General features: G+C 35.5%; 1 protein-coding gene across 3 annotated transcripts in view; it reads left to right on the forward strand.

Annotated features, from left to right (window-relative positions):
- CCDC91 (coiled-coil domain containing 91) overlaps positions 1 to 26,635 on the forward strand; it is a 425,554-nt gene that overhangs the window by 259,042 nt on the left and 139,877 nt on the right. For all 3 annotated transcript variants that reach the window (XM_066258026.1, XM_066258025.1, XM_066258027.1), the window contains one exon: positions 10,338 to 10,445. In XM_066258026.1, the coding sequence (XP_066114123.1) occupies positions 10,338 to 10,445 (108 nt within the window). The remainder of the gene's footprint in view (positions 1 to 10,337; positions 10,446 to 26,635) is intronic.

The raw sequence follows: 26,635 nt of genomic DNA on the forward strand, positions 1-26,635 counted from the left end.
AAACTGAAGGCTTTTCCCTTAAATCAGGAACAAGACAGGGTTGTCCACTCTCTTCACTCTTATTTAATGTGGTACTAGAGGTTCTAGCCAGAGCAATCATCAGACAAGACAAAGAAATAAAAGGCATCCATATCGGAAAAGAAGAAGTAAAGGTATCACTTTTTGCAGATGATATGATCCTATACATCGAAAACCCCAAAGAATCCACAAAAAGACTACTAGAAACAATAAGCCAATACAGTAAGGTCGCAGGATACAAAATTAACATACAGAAGTCAATAGCCTTTCTATATGCCAACAATGAAACATTTGAGAAAGAACTCAAAAGAACAATCCCCTTCACGATTGCAACAAAAAAAATAAAATACTTAGGAATAAACATAACAAAGAATGTAAAGGACTTATATAATGAAAACTATAAACCATTGTTAAGGGAAATCAAAAGAGATATAATGAGATGGAAGAATATACCTTGTTCTTGGTTAGGAAGAATAAATATAATCAAGATGGCCATATTACCCAAAGCAATATACAAATTTAATGCAATTCCCATCAAAATCCCAATGACATTTTTTAAAGAAATGGAGCAAAAAATCATCAGATTTATATGGAAGTATAAAAAACCCCAAATAGCCAAAGCAATCCTAAAGAAAAAGAATGAAGCTGGGGGCATTACAATACCTGACTTCAAACTCTATTATAGGGCCACGACAATCAAAACAGCATGGTATTGGCAGAAAAATAGACACTCAGACCAATGGAACAGAATAGAAAACCCAGAAATAAAATCACATATATATAGTCAAATAATTTTTGATAAAGGGGCCAACAACACATAATGGAGAAAAGAAAGCCTCTTCAATAAATGGTGCTGGGAAAACTGGAAAGCCACATGCAAAAGAATGAAACTCGACTACAGTCTGTCCCCCTGTACTAAAATTAACTCAAAATAGATCAAAGATCTAAACATAAGACCTGAAACAATTAAGTCATAGAAGAAGACATAGGTACTCAACTCATGAACCTGGGTTTTAAAGAGCATTTTATAAATTTGACTCCACAGGCAAGAGAAGTGAAGGCAAAAATTAATGAATGGGACTACATCAGACTAAGAAGTTTTTGCTCAGCAAGAGAAACTGATAACAAAATAAACAGTAAGCCAACTAAATGGGAAATGATATTTTCAAACAACAGCTCATAAGGGCCTAATATCCAAAATATACAAAGAACTCATAAAACTCAACAACAAACAAACAAACAATCCAATAAAAAAATGGGAAGAGGACATGAACAGACAGTTCTCCCAGGAAGAAATACAAATGGCCAACAGATATATGAAAAGATGCTCATCTTCTTTAGCTATTAGAGAAATGCAAATCAAAACTGCAATGAGATACCACCTCACACCTGTTCGATTAGCTATTAACAAGACAGGTAATAACAAATGTTGGAGAGGCTGTGGAGAAAAAGGAACCCTCATCCACTGTTGGTGGGAATGTAAAGTAGTACAACCATTATGGAAGAAAATATGATGGTTCCTCAAAAAACTGAAAATAGAACTACCTTATGACCCAGCAATCCCTCTACTGGGTATATACCCCAAAACTCAGAAACATCGATACGTAAAGACACATGCAGCCCCATGTTCATTGCAGCATTGTTCACAGTGGCCAGGACATGGAAACAACCAAAAAGCCCGTCAATAGATGACTGGATAAAGAAGATGTGGCACATATACACTATGGAATACTACTCAGCATAAGAAATGATGACATTAGATCATTTACAGCAAAATGGTGGGATCTTGATAACATTATACGAAGTGAAATAAGTAAATCAGAAAAAAACAGGAACTGCATTACTCCATACGTAGGTGGGACATAAAAGTGAAACTAAGAGACATTGTTAAGAATGTGGTGGTTACGCGGGGAGGGGGGAGAGGGAGAGGGAAAGGGAGAGGGGGAGGGGCACAAAGAAAACTAGATAGAAGGTGACAGAGGACAATCTGACTTTGGGTGATGTGTATGCAACATAAGTGAACGACAAGATAACCTGGAGTTGTTATCTTTGAATATATGTATCCTGACTTATTGATGTCTCCCCATTAAAAATAAAATTATTTAAAAAAAAAAAAGACCTTGAATAGCCAAAGCAATCCTGAGAAAAAAGATGAAGCTGGAGGTATCACTCTACCTGACTTCTAATTATACTATAGATCTACAATAGTCAAAACAGCATGGTATTGGGAAAAACAGGCAGAAACCAGTGAAACTGAATTGAGAGCTCATAAATAAAACCAAATGTATGTGGGAAAGTAATTTTTGACGAAGGAGCCAAAAACACACAATGGAGAAAAGAAAGCCTCTTCAATAAATTGTGCTGGGAAAATTGGAAAGCCACCTTCAAAAAAATGAAATTAGATTAGAGTTTGCCCCATGTACAAAATTAATTCAAAATGGATCAAAGACCTAAAACATGATCTGAAACAATAAATTATATAGAAGAAAACATAGGTACTAAACTCATGGACTTCGATCATACAGAATATTTTATGAATTTTATCCCAAAGCCATGGGAAATAAAAATAAATGAATGGGACTAATATCAAACTAAAAAGCATTTGCACAGTAAAGGAAACCAACAACAAAACAAACAGGCAGCCAACTGAATGAGAGATGATATTTGCAAACAACAGATCCAACAAGGGGTTAATATCAAACTTATATAATAAACTTATATACAACTTAGCACCAAACAAACAATCCAGTTAAAAAATAGGCAGAGGACCTGAACTGACACTTCTCCCAAGAAGACATACAAATGGTCAACAGATCTATGAAAAGAAGCCCAACTTCAGAAGCTATTAGGGAAATGCAAATCCAAACTACAATGAGTTACCAATTCACATATGTTCAAACAGCCAATACTAACAAGGCAGATAATAAGTGTTGAAGATGGAGAGAAAAAGGAACCTTCATTCACTGCTTAGTGGGAATGAATGTAACTGGTACAGCCACTATGAAAAACAGATATCAGTTCCTCAAAAAATTAAGAATAGATTTATCATGTAACCCTGCAATCCTTCTTCTGAGTATCTACTCCAAAAACTTGAAAACATTTATTCACAAAGGTAAAGCCTTTAGGGGTTTCTTGTTTCAAATGGAATAGAATTAGAATGCATTTCTGTCGTCTTCATGATTCTGGTTTTTTATCTCCTTGTCTTAATTTTGATTTACTTTCAAGGATAGGGCTCAGCAAGGCCACAGACCCTATGGTAAGAAGTTTGACCTGTTGAAGGGTAAAAAGAGGTGTAGAGTAGCTCTAGCATCTAATGGAACTCTCTGGTTCATATGATCTACATTGGCCCTTTTTTTTAAGTTATTGAACTCATCAACCTTATTCTTACTCTAAGACTGCACTCTTGCCTTTGAAAGAAATATTCTTTCCCGACTTGATATATAGATGAATTTTTTTCACTTGTGACATCTCAACTCTTTGCAGTTCTCCTATATTCTGAAATTTTTCTCCTCCACTATTCTTTTTATTTCCTTCATAGCATGTAACACCATCAGAAATAGTTTATTTTTTGTTTACCTTTCAATCTTTCTTACCTAAGTCCGGGAGAGTCATGCTCATATCTGTTGTGTTCACTTGGTATCCCCAGGATCTAGAACAATGTCTGGAATAACGTTAGCTGAATGAGTGAAGAATGAATAAATGATTAAGAGGCTACAAAAATCAAATAAGGCCCTGGCCGGTTGGCTCAGTGGTAGAGCATTGGCCTGGCATGCTGAAGTCCTGGGTTCGATTCCCGGCCAGGGCTCACAGGAGAGGCGCCCATCTGCTTCTCCACCCCTCCCCCTCTCCTTCCTCTCTGTCTCTCTCTTCCCCTCCCGCAGCCGAGGCTCCATTGGAGCAAAAGATGGCCCGGGAGCTGGGGATGGCTCCTTGGCCTCTGCTCCAGGCACTAGAGTGACTCTGGTCGCGACAGAGCGACGCCCCGGATGGGCAGAGCATCGCCCCCTGGTGGGCGTGCCAGGTGGATCCCGGTCGGGCGCATGCAGGAGTCTGTCTGACTGCCTCCCCGTTTCCAGCTCCAGAAAAATACAAAAAAAAAAAAAAAAAAAATCAAATAAGTGCTTGATACATGAATTCAGTTTATTTGTTTCACTGAGTCGAAATTGTTTTTGGGCACATTTCTAAACCTCAGTGTCTATTTCTTTATTTGTAAAACAGGTATATAGAGTTCATGGGGAAAAAATTGATGAATAATTCTGTGAAATGACTGAGATTCATCATTTTTTCAAATGTATCTCAGTTCAGTAGGCTCTTCTTCTGAATAGCAAACTAGCTTATATAATGTGTTTCAAAATTTCAGGAAATATTGTAAGACATGGTAACAGTCTTGTAAAATCTGAAGGCCATGGCCAGTTGGGTCAGTGATAGAGTGTCAGCCCAGCATGTGGAAATCCCAGGTTCAATTCCCAGTCAGGGTACCCAGGAGAAGCGTTCATCTGCTTCTCTATGGCTCCCCCTCTTGCTTTTCTCTCTGTCTTTCTGTTTCTGTCTCTCTCTCCCTCCTGCAGCCATGGCTCAAGCAAGTTAGCCCTGGCACTGAGGATGACTCCATAGCCTGCACTTCTGGCACTAACAAAAGTTCAGTGGAAGCAACGGAGCAGCGCCTCAGATGGGCAGAGCATCACCCCCTAGTAGGCTTGCCAGGTGGATCTCAGTCTGGGCACATGTGGGAGTCTGTCTCTGCCTCCTCTCCTCTCACTGAATTTTAAAAAAAGTAAGCCTGACCTGTGATGGCGCAGTGGATAAAGCATCAACCTGGAATGCTGAGGTTGCTGGTTTGATACCATGGGCTTACCTGGTCAAGGCACATATGGGAGTTGATGCTTCCTGCTCCTCCTCCCTTCTCTCTCCCTTCTCTCTCTCTCTCTCCCCTCTGTCTAAAATGAATAAATAAAACTAATAAAATAAAATAAAATAAATTTAAAAAGTAATATTTTGTTCAGAAAAGGCACTTATGCCAGAAAAAAAGTATCCCTTGAATTTTTAAACTTACCCATTTTGCATATACCTTTTAGTTTGCTTATTTTATTAAAATAAATAAAAATAATTTTGCTTGTTTAGTTAAAAATTGGAAAAGATCTGAAGTACGTTTTCAAGAAGCAAACTGATATTTTTTCAAGAAAGGTGAAATTGTGCTTGATTTCAGATAATCTTTCCTAACAATTGATTTGTCTATACTACTATTATAAAAAAGCTATACTAAGAATATAATTACAGACATAATAATCATCAAAGCTTTAATAGTTTCTCTATGAATAGGCAAATAATTAGGCTTGTCATGCACAAATTAAGATTCACTTCTTCAGTTCATTTAACACATATTTGTTGAATATCTTATATGTGTTAGGTGCTATGGTAGGTACATCAGTGACTCAAACAAGGATTTCTATTCTCCTAGGGCTTACGTTTTAGTGGAGCTAATTATTATTATGCATTTTGCCTCTTACTTGCTTCATAGATTTATACTTTTGTCCATTTGTAAAATGTGACTTGGAGGATTGATAGACACATTTTTTTTGTGATTTGTAAAATAATTTAATTACTATTGCCTAAAATTAGCTGCAAAATATTTATCATATACTAAATACCCACATGCTATTCATATTCCAGAGAGCATATGGTTCCTTATATATATATATGTCTGGTTTATATATTCAGAGAAGTCATTTAATTCGATAAGGCTAGAATCAGGTCTGTAAGAATTGGGGTATTTCAAGAAAGAAGAAAAAACTATTTGTTGAGACAATGGAGTATAGTTTGGGTTGCAGTAGTGTGCTGTGATTTACTTCTCTACTCATTTAAATCGCATTGTATATTGGTTGGAGTGTTTTTTGGCCTACTATTTTTGTTGTCTATGAGTCTTATAGTTGTGAAATTTATAACATACTTTCCCTACTAAGGAGTTTGTAGTCCTACACACACTCTATTTACTCAAAATTTTTTTCTGTAGAGTAGAAAGAATGTACATTTCTAGTCTAAAATAGTAACATAAAAATATGGAAGAAATCCCTGGTAGGGATTGAATGAACTCAGCAACAAATTTGCTAATTGAACTTGGCAGTTTTAATTTGAAATTTAGTGAACTTTTTAATGAATATCTATGGAGGAACAGTATATAAAAAATACATGAATTTGAACTCAATTGAACATGAACAATAAGGGTCACAAAAATGGCTGCAGGAATGACTGAGTCATTGACTCAGGGTGTAATGAGATGTCCTTCTGTAGTTTCCCTGGAAACCAGGAAGGATTTTTTTAATCTCTTGCCTGCTGGCCTTGGCCTAGTGAATTATTTCAGAATGTGGTGACCCTTTTTTATTCCTAGAGGCTATGCATGAAGGGCCCTTGTGCAATAGCCTCCAGCCAAAATTTTCCCATAAAAAAGGTAGGGTCTCAGACTACCCATAAGGCTCTAGAGAATTCCTCCTCATTGATGCACATGGCAGCTGGCTGACTTTGGAGCCCAGGCTGACGCTTCCCTGTCTGGTGATGTGTTTCTCCACGGTTTGGAGAGATTTGTTCATACTCATAATTCTTTTTCTTAGTCTATTGCTTTAAGTAGCTATTACTCTAGAACCCAGGCTGAAGCTTCTTCGTCTGGTGGTATTGTGTATGTAGCTCATTGTTGTGTTGATTTCTTTTTCTTTATTCTACTTTAGGTTGCGTAAGTTCAAACCCCTTTTTCATTTTGCCTTATTTTTTACTGTTATTAATCATAATAAATTTCCCCCTAAAGTCCATCCTTGAGTAATTGCAACTCTGTACCATGCCTCCTGCACAGCACAATATTGGTACCATTCATACTGTGATTTAAAAAAAAAAATTAATACAAGGATCATTACTCACCAAATAGCTATTATAATGTGTCTACAATGTACAGGTAACTCTATAAAAAAGTTGTGCATAATAAATAAAGATGAGTAACATATAGGAACCTACAATCTTATTCACACCTTTAAAATTATTGTTCAAGAAGTATGGTAGTTTTCCTCAAGTTCAGTACATTAAATTCCCTGGGATGGTACAAAAAATTTGATAGAACTGTGATTAAATCCTAATTATATTGAAAATTAACAAAACATTTCCTGCATTTGCTAGAAATTTTTTTCATTATGCTGTTTGTATACACCTTTTTTTCTGCCTCTACTCATTGTGTCTTAATGCTTTATATGTGTTGAAAGTAGTTTTCAAAAAGGTTATATAAGGAAGTAATTTTTTTTCAAATATATTTCTGTGTGTTTGTATGCAGCCACAAGAAGGCTTCCTTGTGTCTGGTATCTGTAGAGACAATGACAGAAAAAATAAATTGCTAGGGAATGTTAAGATTAATGTTCATTTTTATATTTATAGTATATGAGAAATTTAAATGCAATTATTGTGTAATACATTAGAAAATAAATATCCAGTTATATAGTGATAGATCAAGCCATAAAAGCAGGTAGCTAGTACCAAAAGTATTATTTTAACTGTCCATAATGGTTAATATTCCGGTTTTGAGGATAGTTTTTGGAATTACCGCCTTTGTTTGGATAATGGCACCAATCATCCCACTATTGAATAATGTAGAACACATTTTAAAAGCCTGTTATGGCATACAAGCTCCTTTTAATATTTAACACCTGCCTACTTTTGTACCTTTCTGCATTATTTTCTTCCCCCATTCTTAATTTAAGCTATTGTGTGTGTGTATGAGTGTGTATGTGTGTGAGTATGTGTGTGTGTGACAGAGACAGAGACAGAAAGAGGGACAGATAGGAACAGACAGACAAGAAGGGAGAGAGATGAGAAGCTTCAATTTTTCGTTGTGGCACTTTAATTGTTCAGTGATTGCTTTCTCATACATGCCTTGATTGGGGGGCTACAGCAGACCCAGTGACCCCTTGCTCGAGCCAGCGACCTTGGGCTCAAACTGGTGAGCCTTACTCAAACCAGATGAGCCTGTGCTCAAGCCAGCAACCTTAGGGTTTTGAACCTGTGTCCTCTGTGCCCCAGTCCGATGCTCTATCCACTGGGCCACTGGGCCACCGCCTGGTCAACAATTTAAGCTATTCTTATCTATCTAATGTTCTCCATGTATCGCAGTGAACCTTACAAGCAGGCTTTGGGCATCTTTTTTTTTCTCTGGTACCCACCTTGTGTATACGTATGGTGTGTGGTTATGTAGAGATTCTTTCTCTTAAGTAATAGAACTTGGTAAGGGCAGATTTTTTTTTTTTTAATATTCATGTTCATAGGGCATACCTTTATGTTCCTTGTAGATGGGTAGATTTAGATAACTGAATGAGGCTAACATGAGAGAGGTTTGGACTGTATGAAATGCTGTTTACTTGTGCATAGCTTTTCTACATGATCCATAACCACAGGTTTGGCTCTGACTTGACTTACCCTTTAGTGCTTGCCACCTTGAAATTTGGAAGAAAACGGATATATTGTGTACAAATCAATCACTACAGGAAAAAATATACTATTCAATTGCGTTTCTTAATTACAGTAAGAAAATATTTTATTTCATGAACTTACCTGTCCCTCCAAAGAATAGAAACTACTAAAAATCACATTTGATCATTTAAACTGTGGGATTATTGTAACCGTGGCAAATAGGGAAGTGAAGACAGTACTTCATTTAGCAAAACAATAGTCATATCCCAAGTCCACAAAAAGAATGGCATTTTTCTTTCTACAAAAGATGCAATAAATATACTCAAGGAAATTGTCTATAACTATACTGTTCTTTAAATTTCTGGAGTCCAACAAATAGTATATTATATTTTGCCAAAGGTAAATTAGAGTTTTGCATTATCTAGCCACAGTTTAAGAGGTTATATTTTGGTGTCTTATATAAATTAATTATTATAGAATCCTTAGAAGATATAAACTATAAATGAAAGGGTAAAGTAGTTCTATTAAGGAGTTTTTTATATTTTGGTTAAACTCAGAGCTCTATTTTCCTTTAATAATTTACAAGCAATTTTGCAGCTTCAGAGTGATGACTACTGAATTATAATATATAGTAGTAGCAACTCACACAGTCTAACATTTGCAAGAGAACATTAATTACCTGAAAATTTGAAGCCTATCCAGAGGTTTAAAAAATATTTTATCTTAGTTTTATTTAAATGCATGCATATTTATTTAGCTTCTTAATGCATGGTGTTTTTTTCCAACCACGTAAATCTGTTTTCATAACAGAGATTGTTTAAGAGATTTGGCTTGTTTTTTTCTTTTTTTGGTGAATGTGCCAAATGTCTGTTTTCTATAAGACATGTGTCTGTTTCAACTTACTATTTTGATTATGAGTAGTTTATTATCCAGATAGAACTTCAAAAATAGAATATTTGCTTAAGAGTTCTTATGTATATGGTTGAGTGCATATTTTAGAATGATTTGGAGTTTATAAATAGCATGTAAGATAATATTAAGAACATGGTAAGTATAACATATAGTGCTTTAAAAAAATAGAAGACAAAAAAAGAGATGATAATATTCTAAGCATCTCCAATAAGGAAGTGAGTGGGTGGAATGTCTTCAGATGCTGATTTAGCTTCTCCTAGAACCGTGTTACGGTCTTTGTATTCAACTGATTGAGCTTCCAGCATTTGTACTACCCACTTAAGTCTGTCCAGTCTCCCATGTTTTAGTACATTTTACAAATACTGCCTTGAGAGTCCAACTGACTTTCACACTTTGACTTATACCTTTTCACATAGGGGTGTGCACTTCCTGGAGTGGTGGTGCTTTTATGTTTGAAGTTGCTCAGAATTTCCATCTGCTTTTACTTGACTTGTGGTCTTGAAGATCATGCTTGGCCCATGGGATATTACAGTGTGCCGAGAGGATGTAGAGTTTTGTCAGCCAGTGAAATATGTCTGGTTTTTTTTTCTTTCCTTTTTTTTTTTTTTTTCTTTCAGCAGCTTTCATGCGCTCCTCATCCTGTGTGGTCTTCACTAAACTGAATTTATATTTAACAGAACTGCTCACTCTCTTTATCATCTTCTATGACTTGGCCTTTTTTAAGGAGAGGTGTGTGGAAGGAACATGTGGGCCAAAAACACTGTAGTCTTGGTTGTAGGGAAACTTAAACCTGCAAGCTTGAAGTAGTGGTAACACGAATATGCTTCCATATTCACAGGTGTGTATTTCCTACTGCAGAAGAGGGTTATGTTTCAGATACATACAACTGTCAAAAAAAAATGCTCATGCCAGCAGTAGCCTCCGAGTTTTGTCTGTGATCTGAATGCTTGACTTCTGTTTGTTTTCAGGCACTGCTACAGTCTTCCATTAAGCAACAAGTAGAAGCTATTGAAAAACAGTACATTGCTGCATTTGAGAAACAAGCACGCAAGTGTGAGGAGTTGTTAAATACTCAGGTAATGAAAGTGCACATCTATTATATATTTATACTTTTCTTCTGACTCTCCTCCCCTGAGAGCTTTATAACTATTTATTCAGTTTCGTACCATTTACTTTCCATGGTCTATTTTGGAGGAAAAAAAATATGCTTGTGTAAACTCAATGTTAAAGTTTGAGAATTTTATGATAGTCTAAAAATAGGGTGAAAGGGCTAAAATATGTGTGACTTCCTTAAATTAATGATAAACCTTATGTTTATTTCTGCATTATAATATTGTTTATCATGTAAGAGAAGCAAATAAATGACCAAATGTGTTCTCACATGTGTAATGATCTTTTGTGGTATCAGATTTATAAATAACATTTGAATTTTTAAAAATATACTTGAGTTACCTTTCATTGCATACAAGCATTGGTTGTGGAGTTCTTTTCATTTCTTGATTTACTGTCTCAGAAGGCATTAAAGACACGATACGCTCATTTACAGTAAATAATCAGTTGAAGAGCACTTATGGACAGGTCATGATATAAAAAATAATGCAAGAAATTCTCAACAGTATCTTTGAATAAGAAAACTTGGTTGGTGAAAATAAAACTAATTTTATTTAGAGCACCTATTTTATATTATGGAAAGAAAATATACTAAGAATTAGAAAAACAGAATTATGTATAGAATTTTTTTTAGATTTTATTTATTGGTTTTAGAGAGAGGAGAAAGAAGAGGGGGAGAGTGGGAAGCAGTTGCTTCTCATACGTGCCTAGACCAGCAAGCCTCGTTTCAAACTGGCGATCTCAGCATTCCAGGTCAATGCTTTATCCACTGCTCCACCACAGGTCAGGCATTAGGTATAGAATTTAAATGGAGATTTATAAATACACCACTGCAGTGGTAGAGCATCGGCCTGGCATGTAGGAGTCCCAGGTTCGATTCCCGGCCAGGGCACACAGGAGAAGCACCCATTTGCTTCACCCCTCCCCCTCTCCTTCCTCTCTGTTTCTCTCTTCCCCTCCCACAGCAAGGCTCCATGGGAGCAAAGTTGGCCTGGGTGCTGAGGATGGCTCCATGGCCTCTGCCTCAGGTGTTAGAATGGCTCTGGTTGCAACAGAGCAACGCCCCAGATGGGCAGAGCATTGCCCCCTGATAGGTATGCTGGGTGGATCCTGGTTGGGCGCATGTGGGAGTCTGTCCGACTGCCTCCCCATTTCCAACTTCAGAAAAATACACAAAATAGATAGATAGATAAATAGATAGATAGATAGATAGATAGATAGATAGATAGATAGATAGATAGATAAAAATATAAATACACCACTGCATCCCCAAGATAGGGGTCATTTTTATTAAATATTTTTCAATGTCATTTTAATAAATGGCTTGGAATAGGAAATACACAGGGAATTTTATAAATTTGATTTAACAGTTGTACTGCTTTGGGTGATGAAATACTAATTTGTCTCAGGTATGAAGTTATATGACTTAATGGTTTAACAGAAAAATCCCAGAGAAAAATTAAGGTTATAAAACTATGAAAACAACATAATGCATCTATTAACCAGGACAGTCTAAGTTATGCCCTAAATGCTCTGGCTTCAGATAGCAAGATTTACATCTTACTCTTACTCATGGCACCCATGGATTACTTTGGGGTTTGGTCTCATGTTATCCTCACCCTAGGAAACAGCCTAATAGTATCATTTCTACATGAAACATTACCTGTTATTATTGCAGAGTGATAACAAGCCCAGTCAGAGTTTCTATGAGTAATTTAGTATTCTGGACTGGAAATAACACTTGCATTCCCAACATATTCACAATGTCCTCTCTCTTCCCCCAATCCTAATGGGCCAGTAGTGAGATCCTATCAGGAACTTGGAAGGGAGAGAGTAGGAAATACATGATAAATAGCACTAATATGCCACAGTCTGCTCCTTTAGGTCACCAACTATTCAGGCTCCATCTCACAGGCAAATTTGATTATCCTGTTCGTGTGGGTGAAATCAGAAAGTTGTATCTAGCTAAAGCCTCAAAAGTTCAGGATTTCTAGGTGATAGGTGGAGAGTGATGTGCTACGGTTTCCATATTATCAGGTCTGGATACATAGTTCTTTTTGACCTGAAGAACTAGAAACTAAAATATATGTTGTTTACACACAACAAATCTAGATTATAGTGGTGAGGCTAAGGTAGGGTATTTACTCTATTCATTCTCAGTAGCAAATACTAAGAATCTGAGATGCAGAGCTATCATTAGTATGTAGAAATTCCAAAATTTCAGTGGACTGATTACATAAGAATGGGAATAGGATTGTTCTTTGATTTACCATAATTTTCTATTCAGGATTAGGGACAGAGTCTCTTTTCCATTGTTTTTTATGACTGTGTTGGTTTTAAATTTAAAAAAAAATTGTTTTAGTATCTTTGTTGGCTATATCTAATGTAGTATTAGAGATTATGCCATATTTTTCAATCTGCTTTCTGTCTGTAGAAACTTGGGAACCATGGGTCATTTTAAGTAGCAGTTCAGGGTAATGTTTTGGTTAGCCTCTCATCTATAGTATTTGATTTTAATTAGCCTCATTTAGCAAAGGCAAACCAAATCCACAGTTATTTCAGAGACCTGCTTCCTAGATTTACTGTGTTTATATGCTTTCCACATGTCTGTGCCTTCTGTTTAAAAATAACTAAGCAAACCTGATTTGAAGAAATTCTAGTGATCCCTTCTCCCCAAACCATTTGGTGAAAGTATATATAGTACAGCCACAGCATTAATTGGATCTTTGCTTGGAGATACCTTAATCTGTTGAATCTTTTTTTTTTTAAACTATGCCACTGCCTGGTCAGGCAGTCTGTTGAATCTTTAACAGTGAATATGATTAACATACATTTGATTGCCCTGGCTGGTTGCTCAGTGGATAGAAGGTCAGCCCAGGGTATGGACGTCCCAGGTTTGATTCCCAGACAGGACACACAGGAGAAGCGACCCTCTGCTTCTCCCCCTTCTCTATGTTTGTATACATCTTTTTTCTGCCTCTACCCATTGTGAGTCTTAATGCTTTAAATATGTTGAAAGTAGTATTTATATATAAAAGTTATATAAAGCCTGATCAGGCAGTGGCGCACTGGATAGAGCGTCGTACTGGAATGCGGAGGACCCAGGTTTGAGACCCCGAGGTCGCCAGCTTGAGCGCGGGCTCATCTGGTTTGAGCAAGGCTCACCAGCTTGAACCCAAGGTCACTGGCTTGAGCAAGGGGTCACTCACTCTGCTGTAGCCCCCAGTCAAGGCACATATGAGAAATCAATCAATGAATAACTAAGGAGCCACAGTGAAGAATTGATGCTTCTTATCTCTCTCCCTTCCTGTATGTCTGTCCCTCTCTCTGTCTCTCTCTCTCTGTCTCTGTCACACAAAAAAAGGAATTCAGTATGTACCAATTTATAGGTAAAAAATAATATAAGAAGATATTCATTCACTGAACTTCACCACCAAATTTTTAAACTTGTAGTTTGATGAGTAAAACCGATTAGGTTTATGTGATGATTTATTTTATGACTCAACTTCACTAGGCTATGCTGTTTAATTGTTTGGTCAAACACTGGTCCAGATATTATTAAGGTATTTTATAGATTTTATTAATAAGCTGATTTAAAGTAAAGGATATCACTCTAGGTAATATGGGTGGGCCTCATCCAGTCAATTAAAGGCCTTTAGATAAGCAAGTACTTTGGTTTCCCGAAAAAGAAGAAATTCTTCCTCAGTATTGTAACATAGAAACACTGTCTGAATTTCCAGCCTGCCCTACGTAATTCCTACTTGCTAGCTCTACAATACCATGAGCTAATTCCTTCAAATAAACACCTCTCAATTTCTCTCTTCCACCTCTCTATCTTTCCCACTCTTCCCCTCTCCTCCATATATCCCATTGGTTCTGTGTCTATGGAAAATCTGGTCTAATGCAGTTTGTAACTTTATTTTTATTTGTTCATCTTGAGATTACCATGACTTTTTAAGGATGCTTAAGAATTTTGTCATGCTTTTCTATACATCCTCTGTGGTATTTATCTACAGAGTGTTGCTGAGCCTTTCTTAGTCACAGAAAGTGCTAGAAAGCTGTATTAGCATCTGTTACTCCTATCTTCTATTGCTGTAGGACATGCCAGATGCTTACTTTGTCATATGATGTATTTATTAATTTATATATGTAGGTATTGAGGAATTCTGGCTATGTTTACTGTGTATATCTAAAAGTATGTATCATAATTACATCAAAACAAAGTTAGCTTTCTCTAAATTGAAACAGTTCTTCCAGTTATGCTAATTAATCATTTCTGATCATTTTTTCATACTGTTACATGGATAATAAGTGAAAAGGTAGATATCACAATCCAAAATTTTCAAGAATTAATGACAGATATTACTTGCTCTATTTTCTTTTTACTTAATTTCATATATAGTGGATATAAAAAATAACACTAATTTTATTACTTGTGTAAGAGTTGTGGTGCTATTATTCTAATCCATTCTAACATACCATCAGGATCACTTGAGTCTTATTCTCATAAAATAGGCAGAAAAAGTGTGCCTTGAGACCATTTACCTGCCAGAAAAAATACCTTTTATTACCTGCTAATTATTGTCCCAAATGTATATAGTGATATGTTGGCAGATTGTGGCTAGCCATAAAATTATTTTTCTCTCTTACCACATACTTTCCTTTCCTTTATTCTCCATATATAATAACTTTAAGAGAGTGAATAAAGTGAAATTTTAAATTGAAATCCACTACACAAAATAATTAGAACTTTATTTGCTATTTCTCTCAAATATATTTTTTGAGAAAATAGGCAGATTATCATCCTTATTTAAAATAAAGTATGTAATGTTTATATTAAGAAGAAAGCCATGAGAAGAACAGTCTTATTGCTTGGGAAAATTTTGTGATGATGATAAGGAGAAATTAGAACTACTTAATTCCAATGTAATTTTTGTTCTCTAATTTCTGTGTTGGTTCCTCCCCCCCTTCACTACTCTCCCTCAGTACAAAGACCACTTTGACAAAGGACATATTACAGGAGAACTTTGTAGAGAAACGATTACTATTGTGTGCCAACCTGCTGATAGTATGTACATAATTGCCTGTCTAGGAGAATTGTGATCAAGGAGCTTACAAATGAAGATAGTGAAACATGCCCTGTGATCTTTTGAGGCATTAAAAATAGAAAATGAGCTAATTAGCCTAGACTGAAAATGGAAAAGTACTCTTAACTTTAGAGAGGAATGTTTCACAGACTGGTGACTGTAATGTTGGTTCCTGGCATGATTCCAGATGGATTGCTTAAGCAGATTGGTGACTTCTGGAACCAAGATTGATTTGCTAAGAAAATACTGTCTGGCTAAACTTATTATTTTGGGGGAAATATTTGCTAGGCTGCTCAATCAGGTAAAGATCACCTACACTTTAATAAATTAAGTCTATCACAAGATCACTATGAACAAAAATATGAAATATATGAGGGAAAAGGCATTAGATAAAGAATTGGCTAAGTGCCCACACCTAATATATGGAATGATATCTAAAGGAACGGTCTGTGGTGGAATGCCACTGAGTACTATCTGCATCCTTATTCTGCTCAATAATGTTAGCAATGATTTGGATGGAAATATTGAAAGCATTTTTTTTTTTTTTTTTTTTTGCACATTGGTATATGACATGAAGTTCTGTTTAAAACATTTTTTAGAGGCTGGAGTAGTTGGGCTATATCCAAAGTGAAATTCAAAGGGAATAAATATTAGCATTTTATACTTAAAACTTAAGCATCAGTAGAGGATTAGGAGCCAAACTCAGACGTACAACATTTGTTTAACATTTAGGAGTTTTACTTAGTAAGTTTTAAAAGAAGATTTTAAAAACTAATATAATTTTACTTTCATATAATTGAAATCAACTTTCCAAATGGGAGGAGAAAGGAAGAGTTGAGCCCCACTCACTTTGAATTTATATCACATAATTCCTTTTAGTACTAGATATCATACTTTTAAAAGATTATTTTCAAATTGAAACATATTTAAAGGACAGTGGATTTAAGGTTGAAGGGACATAAAAGCATATAGTATGAAGGACAATTAAAGGCATTATGTGAAATAAGTTACCTATTTTGAAGTTTGTTATATAAATTAAAATATTAGACTTATTTTGCATCATTATAGTACTAGGGTCAGTGTATTAAAAGTCTAGAGAAACTTTTAAACTCAACACACAAAAAATTAGGGTTCACCTAACTGTATTACATTGATATGAAATCAGCTACATTCGACCATTTTTACCTAAAATATTAGCTATTTCATAGGGTTTAACCTACCATAAAGGAGTAGTGAGTAGTGTTTTCTCAAGGTAGCATAGTACATTTCTCTGGAGTAATCTTGTCATAACCTGGATAATAATTAAAAACACATTTGTGAAGGGGCTTCAAGTATTAGATTAGTAGTCAGATTAAGTATTCTTTAAATTAATTTCTGGCCCCAAGATTTTGTGATTCTAGAAATTGAATTTAATTTGCATTCACTGGGAATTTGCTGAGTGGAGATCCAGATAGACGTGACATGAGTATTGTTAATGTTATTGTTCTTGCCTTAGAATTTCCTCATTTGCCTAGATACAGACATACTTTTTACTATACTTCAGGATATAAAAAGAAAATATTTTATAGCCATGGCTGGGTGGGTCAGTGCATAATAAAGCGTTGACCCAGCACACCAGAGGTCACAGGTTCAATCCTGAGTCAGGGCACCTATGAAAAGCAATCAGTGAGTGCATAACTGAATGAGACAATTAAGTGAAACAACGAGTTGTTGCTTCTCTCTCTGTCTCTCTCTCTCTCTCTCTCTCAAGTAGATGGAAAAAGTAAAAAATATATATATTTTATATAGTATTGGGCTATTTACTCCAATTCTTAAAAGGAATATTTATAAAAACAATTTCTATTTTACATTGTCAACTTAAAAAAAACATGATTTTATTTCTATAAACCCTTGTCTTGGATATTTTCCTTCAGAAAGATTATTTTCTTTAAAATATCCACTCTGGATAAAATTAATTCCTGGGGTAGAAATAAATTCTTGTGAAATACTTTTTATTAGCTTATAGAAGATAAAGTATTAAAAGAAAATTGCAGAAATAATGATAAAATAACTATTTATTGTAGAAAGGTTATCTACCCATTAAACATTTTTTCTTAGCTGTGTGTTTTTAAAAATAACGTATGTTCTGTATTAAGTGATAATTTTGATGACAAAGATACATGAGAAAGACCATCTCATGTATTTAATGGATTCTCTATCATACAAGCAATTTAATAGTTCAGCTTGTACAACTGCTTTTTATTTTTGGTATCTTACAATTAAATCTCATGAATCAGAAGTTTGTTATTAAATGAAACATAGTTTTATTACTTGTATACTCAAAACACAGCATTGTTTCAATGGATACAGGATTTTCTAAATCAAGCTCTGAAATATTCTGTGTTTAAATTCTCATCATTTACAGTACTTTCAAAGTCTGTTTCAAAAAGTAGTTATACATTAGGATATCTCAAAATTTTTTTCATGGCTACTTATGAGTCCTCCATTTATTCCTACTGAAACCATTATTATAAAGCCTATAACACTTGGTTGCATGAATGGCGATGAAAGAAGAAATAAGTAGGTAGGTGAAGTGAGGATTGAAGTTCAGATTATGAAATTACTGGATTTATCAAAAGTAGCATGTCTAAAAAAAGCATTTATAATTACATATATAATAGTTGCATGCTCTAAGCATGTATTAAGTTACTTAATATTTATATTTTACTTTAGATATATAAATGAAACAGATTAGACAACCTAGAGCAGAATTAGAAGAGTTTGTAGTTGTGCCAAAAAGAGTAATTCTGTCAGCTCTCTTCAGAGTGGGAAAGGACCTGGAATAAATGGCAGGCTTTATAGTGGCCGCAGACTCGAGCTGCTCCAGGGTACTTCTTCCGTTTACCCCACAGTGCTGTACTATTAAAGCCCATAAATCAGAGGCTGCCAGAAACCCACCTTCAGTCTAACCACGTTTGGTTTACAAGGTTGCTGCATAAGGGATAATATATACCAAGGGAACTATGAATGTCTTTAAAAGGGGGAATAGGGCCCTGGCCAGATAACTTGGTTGGTTAGAGCATTGTCCCAAAGCACAGAGGTTGCCGCTTCGATCTCTAGTCAGGGCACATGCAGGAACAGATCAACGTTCCTGTCTCCCTCCCTTCCTTGCTCACTAAAATCAATCAATCAATAAAATTTTTTTAAAGAGGGCATGTAGAGAAGACTATTATACTATTTAAGGGTCCAGAATTCATCATAGAATGGTGTTACAGAGATTTGTTAGAATTTATTAAAAAGTGACTGGAGCAATCTGTGATGGTTAGAACCCATGAGTCCATCTAGAGTTACTATTAGGTTAATTTTCTGTGGCGTTATCTTAAAATAGATGGTTCTGAGTGAAGTAATGTTAAAAGATTTGACCTCAGATAGTCTGTTACGCATGTCATGGTCAGGTCTGGTACAATTTATTTATTTTATGACTCAAAAGTGTTTTGCAAAATGTGGTTTTTGTTTCCACTCAACAGTTCTCCCTCTTGGGTTGGTTGTCAATAATATTGTCTTTTCCTTTATCAGGATAGTTGTAATCTTTTTCTCATTTAACCTCAAATGGAGTTAATCATACTCCTCAGTTCATGAGTTCATGGCATATTATTCTATTGTGTCTTTCAAAGCTCCTGTGTGTATATACATGTGTGTGTGTACATATGTGAAATTTTTATCTTTATTCCCCAATTTTCATCCTGTCTTTCCTCTCATCAAGTGAACCATCTTAATATGTGTCCTTATTTAGCACTCTTTGTGTTATTTTGTGTGCATGTATTTTTATTTTACAAAAATGGTAGTATATATATAACTCATTCTTTTTCCTACTTTTTTCTGCTAAGGTCTATGCTTCTATAATCCACTAGACATTATGCTTTTAAAGTTTAAAACTGTTGCTATGTGTACATGATTTGCTATGTTTTAACTTTCTGTTACAAAACGTAAATACAATTCAGTTTTCTACACTGTGGGCTTCATAGAATGATGCCACCATATCCAGACCTCTTCTTTGTCTCTGAATTCTTCATCCAACCCAGTAATTTTTATGTATTCTTATAGTTCAGTGCAAGAAAAACAATGTTTGTCTATCCATTTGCCTACCAGTTGTTAATCGTCTCCATCCAAGTGTATAATTGCTGTATGATAGGTTATACATGTATTTAAATATTGCCAATTTGTTCTCCAGGATGGTGGAGATACACTGCAGTCCTACCAGCAATGCACTGATTCCTACTTCCCCCAAAGACCTGCCTTTACCCAGCTTCTGGTTTTCATTATTTTAATGATACCTCATTGTAAATTTGCATTTCTTATCATAAATTTGTTAATTTGGGGAATCACCTTTTCAATGAATTGCCTATATATTTTTTAATTGAGGTTGATCTATATTTTTAAATCAATTTGCAGGGTGTTTTTTTGTAAATTTAAATATGAATTCCTAACGAGTTTTTGATAAAACAAAATTTCTTTTATCTGTAAATGAAATACTAACTTTGTTCTTAGTGTCTATTGCCCTAATTTTGCCTGACCTGTGGTGGCACAGTGGATAAAACGTCAACCTGGAATGCTGAGGTCGCCAGTTTGAAACCCTGGGCTTGCCTGGTCAAGGCACATATGGGAGTTGATGCTTCCTGCTCCTCCCCCCTTCTCTCTTTCTTTCTTTCTCTCTCTCTCTGTCTCTCTCTTTCTCTCTCTTAAATGAATAAATAAAATCTTTCTTAAAAATCCTTAATTTTAATGTAATCCAATTCTTCAATTTTTGCCTTATGGTTTAAACTAAGCTTTTGTGTGTGTGTGTGTGTGTGTGTGTGTATGTGTATTTTTCTGAAGTTGGAAACAGGAAGGCAGTCAGACAGACTCCCGCATGCGCCCGACCAGGATCCACCCGGCATGCCCACCAGGGGGCGATGCTCTGGCCATCTGGGGCGTTGCTCTGTTGCAACCAGAGCCATTCTAGCACCTGAGGCAGAGGCCACGTAGCCGTACCCAGCGCCTGGCCCAACTTTGCTCCAATGGAGCCTGGGCTGCGGGAGGGGAAGAGAGAGACAGAGAGGAAGGAGAGGGGTGGAGAAGCAGATGGACGCTTCTCCTGTGTGCCCTGGTTGGGAATCGAACCCGGGACTCCAGCTCACCAGGCCGACGCTCTACCACTGAGCCAACCGGCCAGGGCCTAAAACTAAGCTTTTTTAAAGAATTCCTTTAGTATCCTCATAGCCAAAGGCTTACCTGTATACTTTTTCCTACTAATTTTATAATTTTATATTTCACATTTTGGTATTTTATCCCTATAAAGTCTGACTTTGTATGTAATGTTAGATAAAGATCTGGTATCCATTTATATGGTCCTCCCTAAAATGAGGCACTTTTGTTTTTAGTATCGTATACTTCAGTCCCGCTTCTGCTTGAAAACCTGTATGTGATCTTTCAGGCCTGACTGTCAGCAGTTACAAAAGCTTTTCCTGGAAAGCCTCAGGGAGAAGCTACTCTCCCCTCAGGGGACCGGCCGTGGTGCACATCTATGGATCGCAGCCTAAAGGAGGTTGCAGTCAAGGATTTAGGCGCCACTGGCCAGCCCTGCGCTTCACATAGTCACATTCCCAACTCAGGGGTCTTTATTTCAGTTTCTCTTCATCTGAGACCTTAGGCGGACGGAGATCTTCTTGAGGTGTTTCTGCTTAGGCTTCCTTATTGGGAGGAGGAGGGAGAAACCTTCAATTCACTTTTCCTTCTTCTGACTCAATATTCAGTACTTTTCCACTCCTCTTCCTCCCTGCAGACTTGAACCCCCACCCAGGGCCCGTACAACCACCAGAGACTTGCTCAGGGCTCTTGCAGCAGTGAGCTGACTCCCATTCTGTGCTTCCTCACATGCCTGCACCTGCGCACCGTTCTGCGGGGAAAGGAACCGGGAGCAGCCAGCGCTTCTCAGGATAGAGTCGCTTATTTATAGTGAGGGATTACAGGCTTCTCTGTTAACTTTCATTTTGGCTAATTGTTGCTTAATCAGTTTAACAATAACCCACCACCTTCGGACCAACTAATTGTTGCTTAATCAACAACTCTCACACCTGAGGGCTTGCTTGCTCCAGTTCAGCTGAGCTCCTGACGATACCAAGGTGGTGTTTCCAGAGAATCGTTTTTAGACTAGTAGCTTCAATACCAGCACCGTTTGGGAGCTTGTTCGAAATGCAAGTCTCTAGCACTACCCCAGACATTGAAACAAACTCTGCGCTTGGGCCCATCAGACTTTTAAATACTCCAAGTGGTTCTGATACATGCAAAAGTTTGAGAATCACTGAACTAATAAACAATGCACTCTTTACACATTGTTTTGTGGTGCCTCTTTATCCTATATTAACTGCCCATATAGTAATGGATCTATCTCTGAGCTCCCTATTCTCTTGCGTTAATTCATCTTTATTATTGTATAAATACCGTACTATTTTTATTACTGTGTAGTATATCTTATTGTGTGATATGGCAGATTTCTGCTCTTCTTGACTTTTTTTTCTTTCAACACTTTAAATATTTTACTCCGCTTCTTTTTAGCTTGCATGGATTCAGCAGAGAAGTCTAATGTGATCTTCATCCTTTTCCTCTTATAAGTAAAGTTTTGTTTCATAAGGTTTTGTTTTTAGCTTTGGCTTTTATCAAATTTCCTCTTTTTCTTTGATATTCTTTTATTTGAATATGATGCACAAAGGCATAGGTTTTTTAGTATTTATCTTGTTTTTATCTATACTTCCTGAATCAGTGGTTTGATGTCTGTTATTAATTTTAAAAAAGTCTTGGTCATTATTACTTAAGATGTATCTTCTTAATTCTTATAATTCAGATATTTCTCATTGAAATATGTCTATTATTACTTCAATATTACATGTTATGCCTTTAAAATTGTCTCACAGTTCTTGTTGTTCTGTTCTGTGGTTTTGTTTTTGTTTTGTTTTCATCTTTTTTTTTTTCTCCTGGCACTTCAGTCTAAGGAGTTTTTATTGGCCTAGGGTCCTTGTCATGATTTTTTTCTTTTCTTGCTTAGGTTGACTCTACTGATGAACCCATCAAAGGCATTCTTCCTTTCTGTTTTGGGTCCTAATATTTCCTTTTGATTCTTTATTACAATTACCATCTGTATGTTATTCACCTATTCTTGCGTATTAATCTTCTTTTTCCATTAGATTCTTCAACATATTACTCATTTTTTAAAAATTTCCAGTTTTATAATTCCAAAATCTTTGCCATATCTAAAATGGTTTCTGATGCTTTCTTGTTCCTTCAGACTTTTTTAGCTGTTTATCATGGCTTACAATATATTTTATTGTTGTTAAAAGATGATTTTGTAACTGTATGATGACAGATGTTAACTAGATTTATTGTGATCATTTTGCAATATATACAAATATTGATTCATTACATTGTACACCTGAAACTAATATAATATGTCAACTATACCTCAAAATATATGAACATATTGTATCATGTAATAGGAATTGAGGTAAATAGACTTTTAGTAGAAAGTTTTGTTATTTTGACAGTAGTGAGCAGCTGTGTTTAATGTTTTGTGTTGTAAGTTGCCAGAGGATTCAGATTCCTAAAGGCCCTTGTTTTTGTCTCCCCTGTTGACTTTGGCTTCTGTAAGAACTCCTCCTTAGATAGAGTCTGCATCTTAGAACTCTTTCAGCTGTTATCCACTGTTATACTAGTACCCTGTTGGTTTGGCCATAAGACGTTGGGGAAGGGAAACATCCTATTATCTTATGGTGAAATCTGTGTCTTTCAATGAGTTCAGTCCTTCACAAGTATTGGTTGGCTTTTCCCCTCTTGTTTTATTAAAGATGGGATGGCTAGAGGGTGTTGGAATCTTGGTAATGTCTTTCCCCCAGGTGGAAGGTTCGTAAGGTTTTGTTAAAGTCTTTTCACTCAAAGAGTAGGTCTTTGTTAAGGAGAATGCTCTGAGCCTAGTTCACAGTGGTTACTTTTTATAATTCCTTTGCCAGATTCACCAGGGGAAATTTCTTGGCTCTTCACATTGTATTCCTGATTGGATTTTGGGTGGGAGCGCCCACAACACTGTAGTAAACACCCTATGACAGTGATTTTAAACTGTTTCATCGTATGGCACACATAAACTACTAAAATTTTGTGGTACATCAAAAAAATGTATGATTTTTTATTCCTTTACACCTGATGGCTATGGTTGTGTTGGCTGTTGTCATTTTATAATTTGACAGTCTAAAGAAAAGAGGTCAGTGCTCCTGACTAAATAGGTATTGCAGGTTTAAAAATTTTTTTGTACTACACTGGTTGAAAATCACTGCCTTATGACATCAGCCCCCAAAAGTGTTTTCTCTCATACTTATTCTCACTCAGTCTTCAGCAATTCCTCACATTATCATTTCACTGTTCCTACCAGTTTATGTCTCCAGCAGTGTCTGTTCTAGATAACAAGATCTTGACTGTGTCTCACTGGATTTTCTTGTCTCTGTAGATTTTTTGAGTGGTGATTAGCCCTGTGATAGTTCTCTGATGATCTAAGACACATCGTTGATCTTAGTTTGTTCAGCTTTTTACTCGTTTTAAGGATTGGAGTGATATTCCATGCTCTTTGCATGTCAAAGCTAAAGTGTGAATATGTTTTTATTATGTTAAAATTTTATGTTATCCATCAAAACTTTTCTTATATTAAAAGCATCTATTGAAAAATTTTCTTTTAAATAAGACCAATAAATGCATAATGACTTTAGTTGAAGTGGGCATGGGAATGTCTAGTTCTATGCAGAATACAATTTGTAAACTATTGGTCCCTTCCATAAACTGGTTAAGACCAGGACAAAAAACCTTATAAATATTGTATTTTTTTTGTCAGACATCCCATCTTTTATTAATATTAGTAGTTAATACTGTATTTTGAATTACATATGTGCTAAGTCATCATTGATAGTGTTTACCACATGCCTTTCATATACTTAATGGAAATATAGTTTATTTGGGGGGAAATGGGAGTGTGTTGTATGTATTTTAGGTGACTATAGATAATAAAATATTCTTCTTGAAGAAATTATTCTTATCTATGGAATATATTAATACTGCATAGGAAAGAGAAAGAGACATTATTGTCTTTTCTACATTTTTTTTTGTTTAGATGGATATATAATCTTTGAAGAAAATATGTTAAAGATGTTTTATGGGATTACTTAATTTCTTATCTAAAATATACTATAAATGTGATAATCTTCCCAAGATGTTGTTTACCATATCTGCATTTCATGGTAATTATAAGGTTTGTGTGAGAAAATTGTTAAACCTTTCTTAAGTCTTCCAACAACTTCAGAGTCTTAAAACTCTCAGCTAAATTTTGAGGAGTGGGGCTGGGAGTCTGATATATAATTCTTTTTATTGACTTTTCAATTTCTGTCATGTTATATATGCTTATGACCTGTTTTTCAACTGAACCAGTAATTTAGTCCATTACTGGTCTGTGTAAATCTTAGCCACAGCTATTTCCCAAGGTGGTTTTGGGTCTAACGAGTGGTTGGTGTTGATGTCCAGCAGGAAGTCTTGCAAACCAGATGATTAGTGTGGTTCAAACTGTAACCTTGTTAAAGCATTGGTCAGGTTGCACTTAGGAGAGTTATTTAATTAGTTTCCCAATAATATTTGTGTACAGTTTTTAGGTGACCACTACTTTTTTTTTCTTTCATATAGTTCAGAGAAAGACAGTTGCTTGTTGTTTTCAGAGTCAGATACTACTCCAGTACTTCAGGCACTCATTTTCGTAACTGGTAGAACTTCTCTTGAACGCTAGTATCTATAATGTCATAAATTTAAATTGAGAGCTTTCAATAATTTAGGCACTGTACTTGAAAGGTTTTTAAAAAAATATAAATATTTTCTGTCTTCAAGAAACAGACTTATGAGACAGATATAAAATGAATTATAATACAGTATAATAAATAATACACTAGTGATAGAAACAAAATACTCAGATTATAGATAAGAGAACAGGATGTGTTTCCTAAGTTTTTAGGGACTAATTTAAAACAGGTAACATATTGGGACTTAAAAAATTGTTTTTTTACGTGACGAGAAAGTATATTCTAAGTATACAGAAAGTCTGATTTCGAAGTAACTTACTTATAATGTATGTGTATTTTTTCAAGTTTAGTGAAGTATAAATTATATATAGTAAAACTCACCCATTTGAGGTAGATCTCTTTTTGAATTTTGACACTTAGTTTTGCAACTACCACCTAAACCGAGATTTAAAAACATTTCATCACCCCTCAAAATTCTCATGTCCTTTTCTAATCAGTCAATCTATACATGTGTTTTTTTTTAAAGTATAAGGTCTACCGGAAAGTTCTGTTTGTTTTTGGAATAAAACAAAATACAAATTTTTCTTACCGTCAATAAACTTTATTAAATAATATATTATATTTCGACACCAATCCTATCTTCCAAATATGGTCCAAAATGGTTTGCTGAGCTGAATTAGGCCTTTCTGCGATCTCCGATGTTGTCAGAAAAGGATCTTGCTCCAACATGGTCTTAACAACATCATAATCAATCAAAGATGGTCGCCCAGAACGTGGCTTATCAGAAAGGTCAAAATCACCTGTTACAAATTTTTCGAACCATCTTCTGCATGTTCTATCAGAAACTGTACCTTCACCAAACACTTTCAATAAATTTCTACATGCTTCTGTAGCATTTCTTCTTTGTTGAAATTTGTATACAATATAGTGGCGTAAATGAACTTTATCAGTAGCCATGGGTACATTATCACTTCACACATTAACTTGAATAACTTTGTTTTAGTTAATTTGCTATGTCAGTATGTGTACATTAAGTGATAAAAATAGGCACACATACTCCAAATAAACATGTGCTTATGTGTCAAAACTTGTTGTGATAGAAACGGACAGAACTTTCCAGTAGACCTTATATATATTTTGAGTGAAAATTTTTTTTTTTACTTTTCTGATATTGAATACTTTTATCCAATATGGTAGATTTGCAATAAATATTTTTCAAGCTTTCCAAATTTG

The sequence above is a fragment of the Saccopteryx bilineata genome, chromosome 2, assembly GCF_036850765.1.
Source record: "Saccopteryx bilineata isolate mSacBil1 chromosome 2, mSacBil1_pri_phased_curated, whole genome shotgun sequence".
NCBI lineage: Eukaryota > Metazoa > Chordata > Mammalia > Chiroptera > Emballonuridae > Saccopteryx > Saccopteryx bilineata.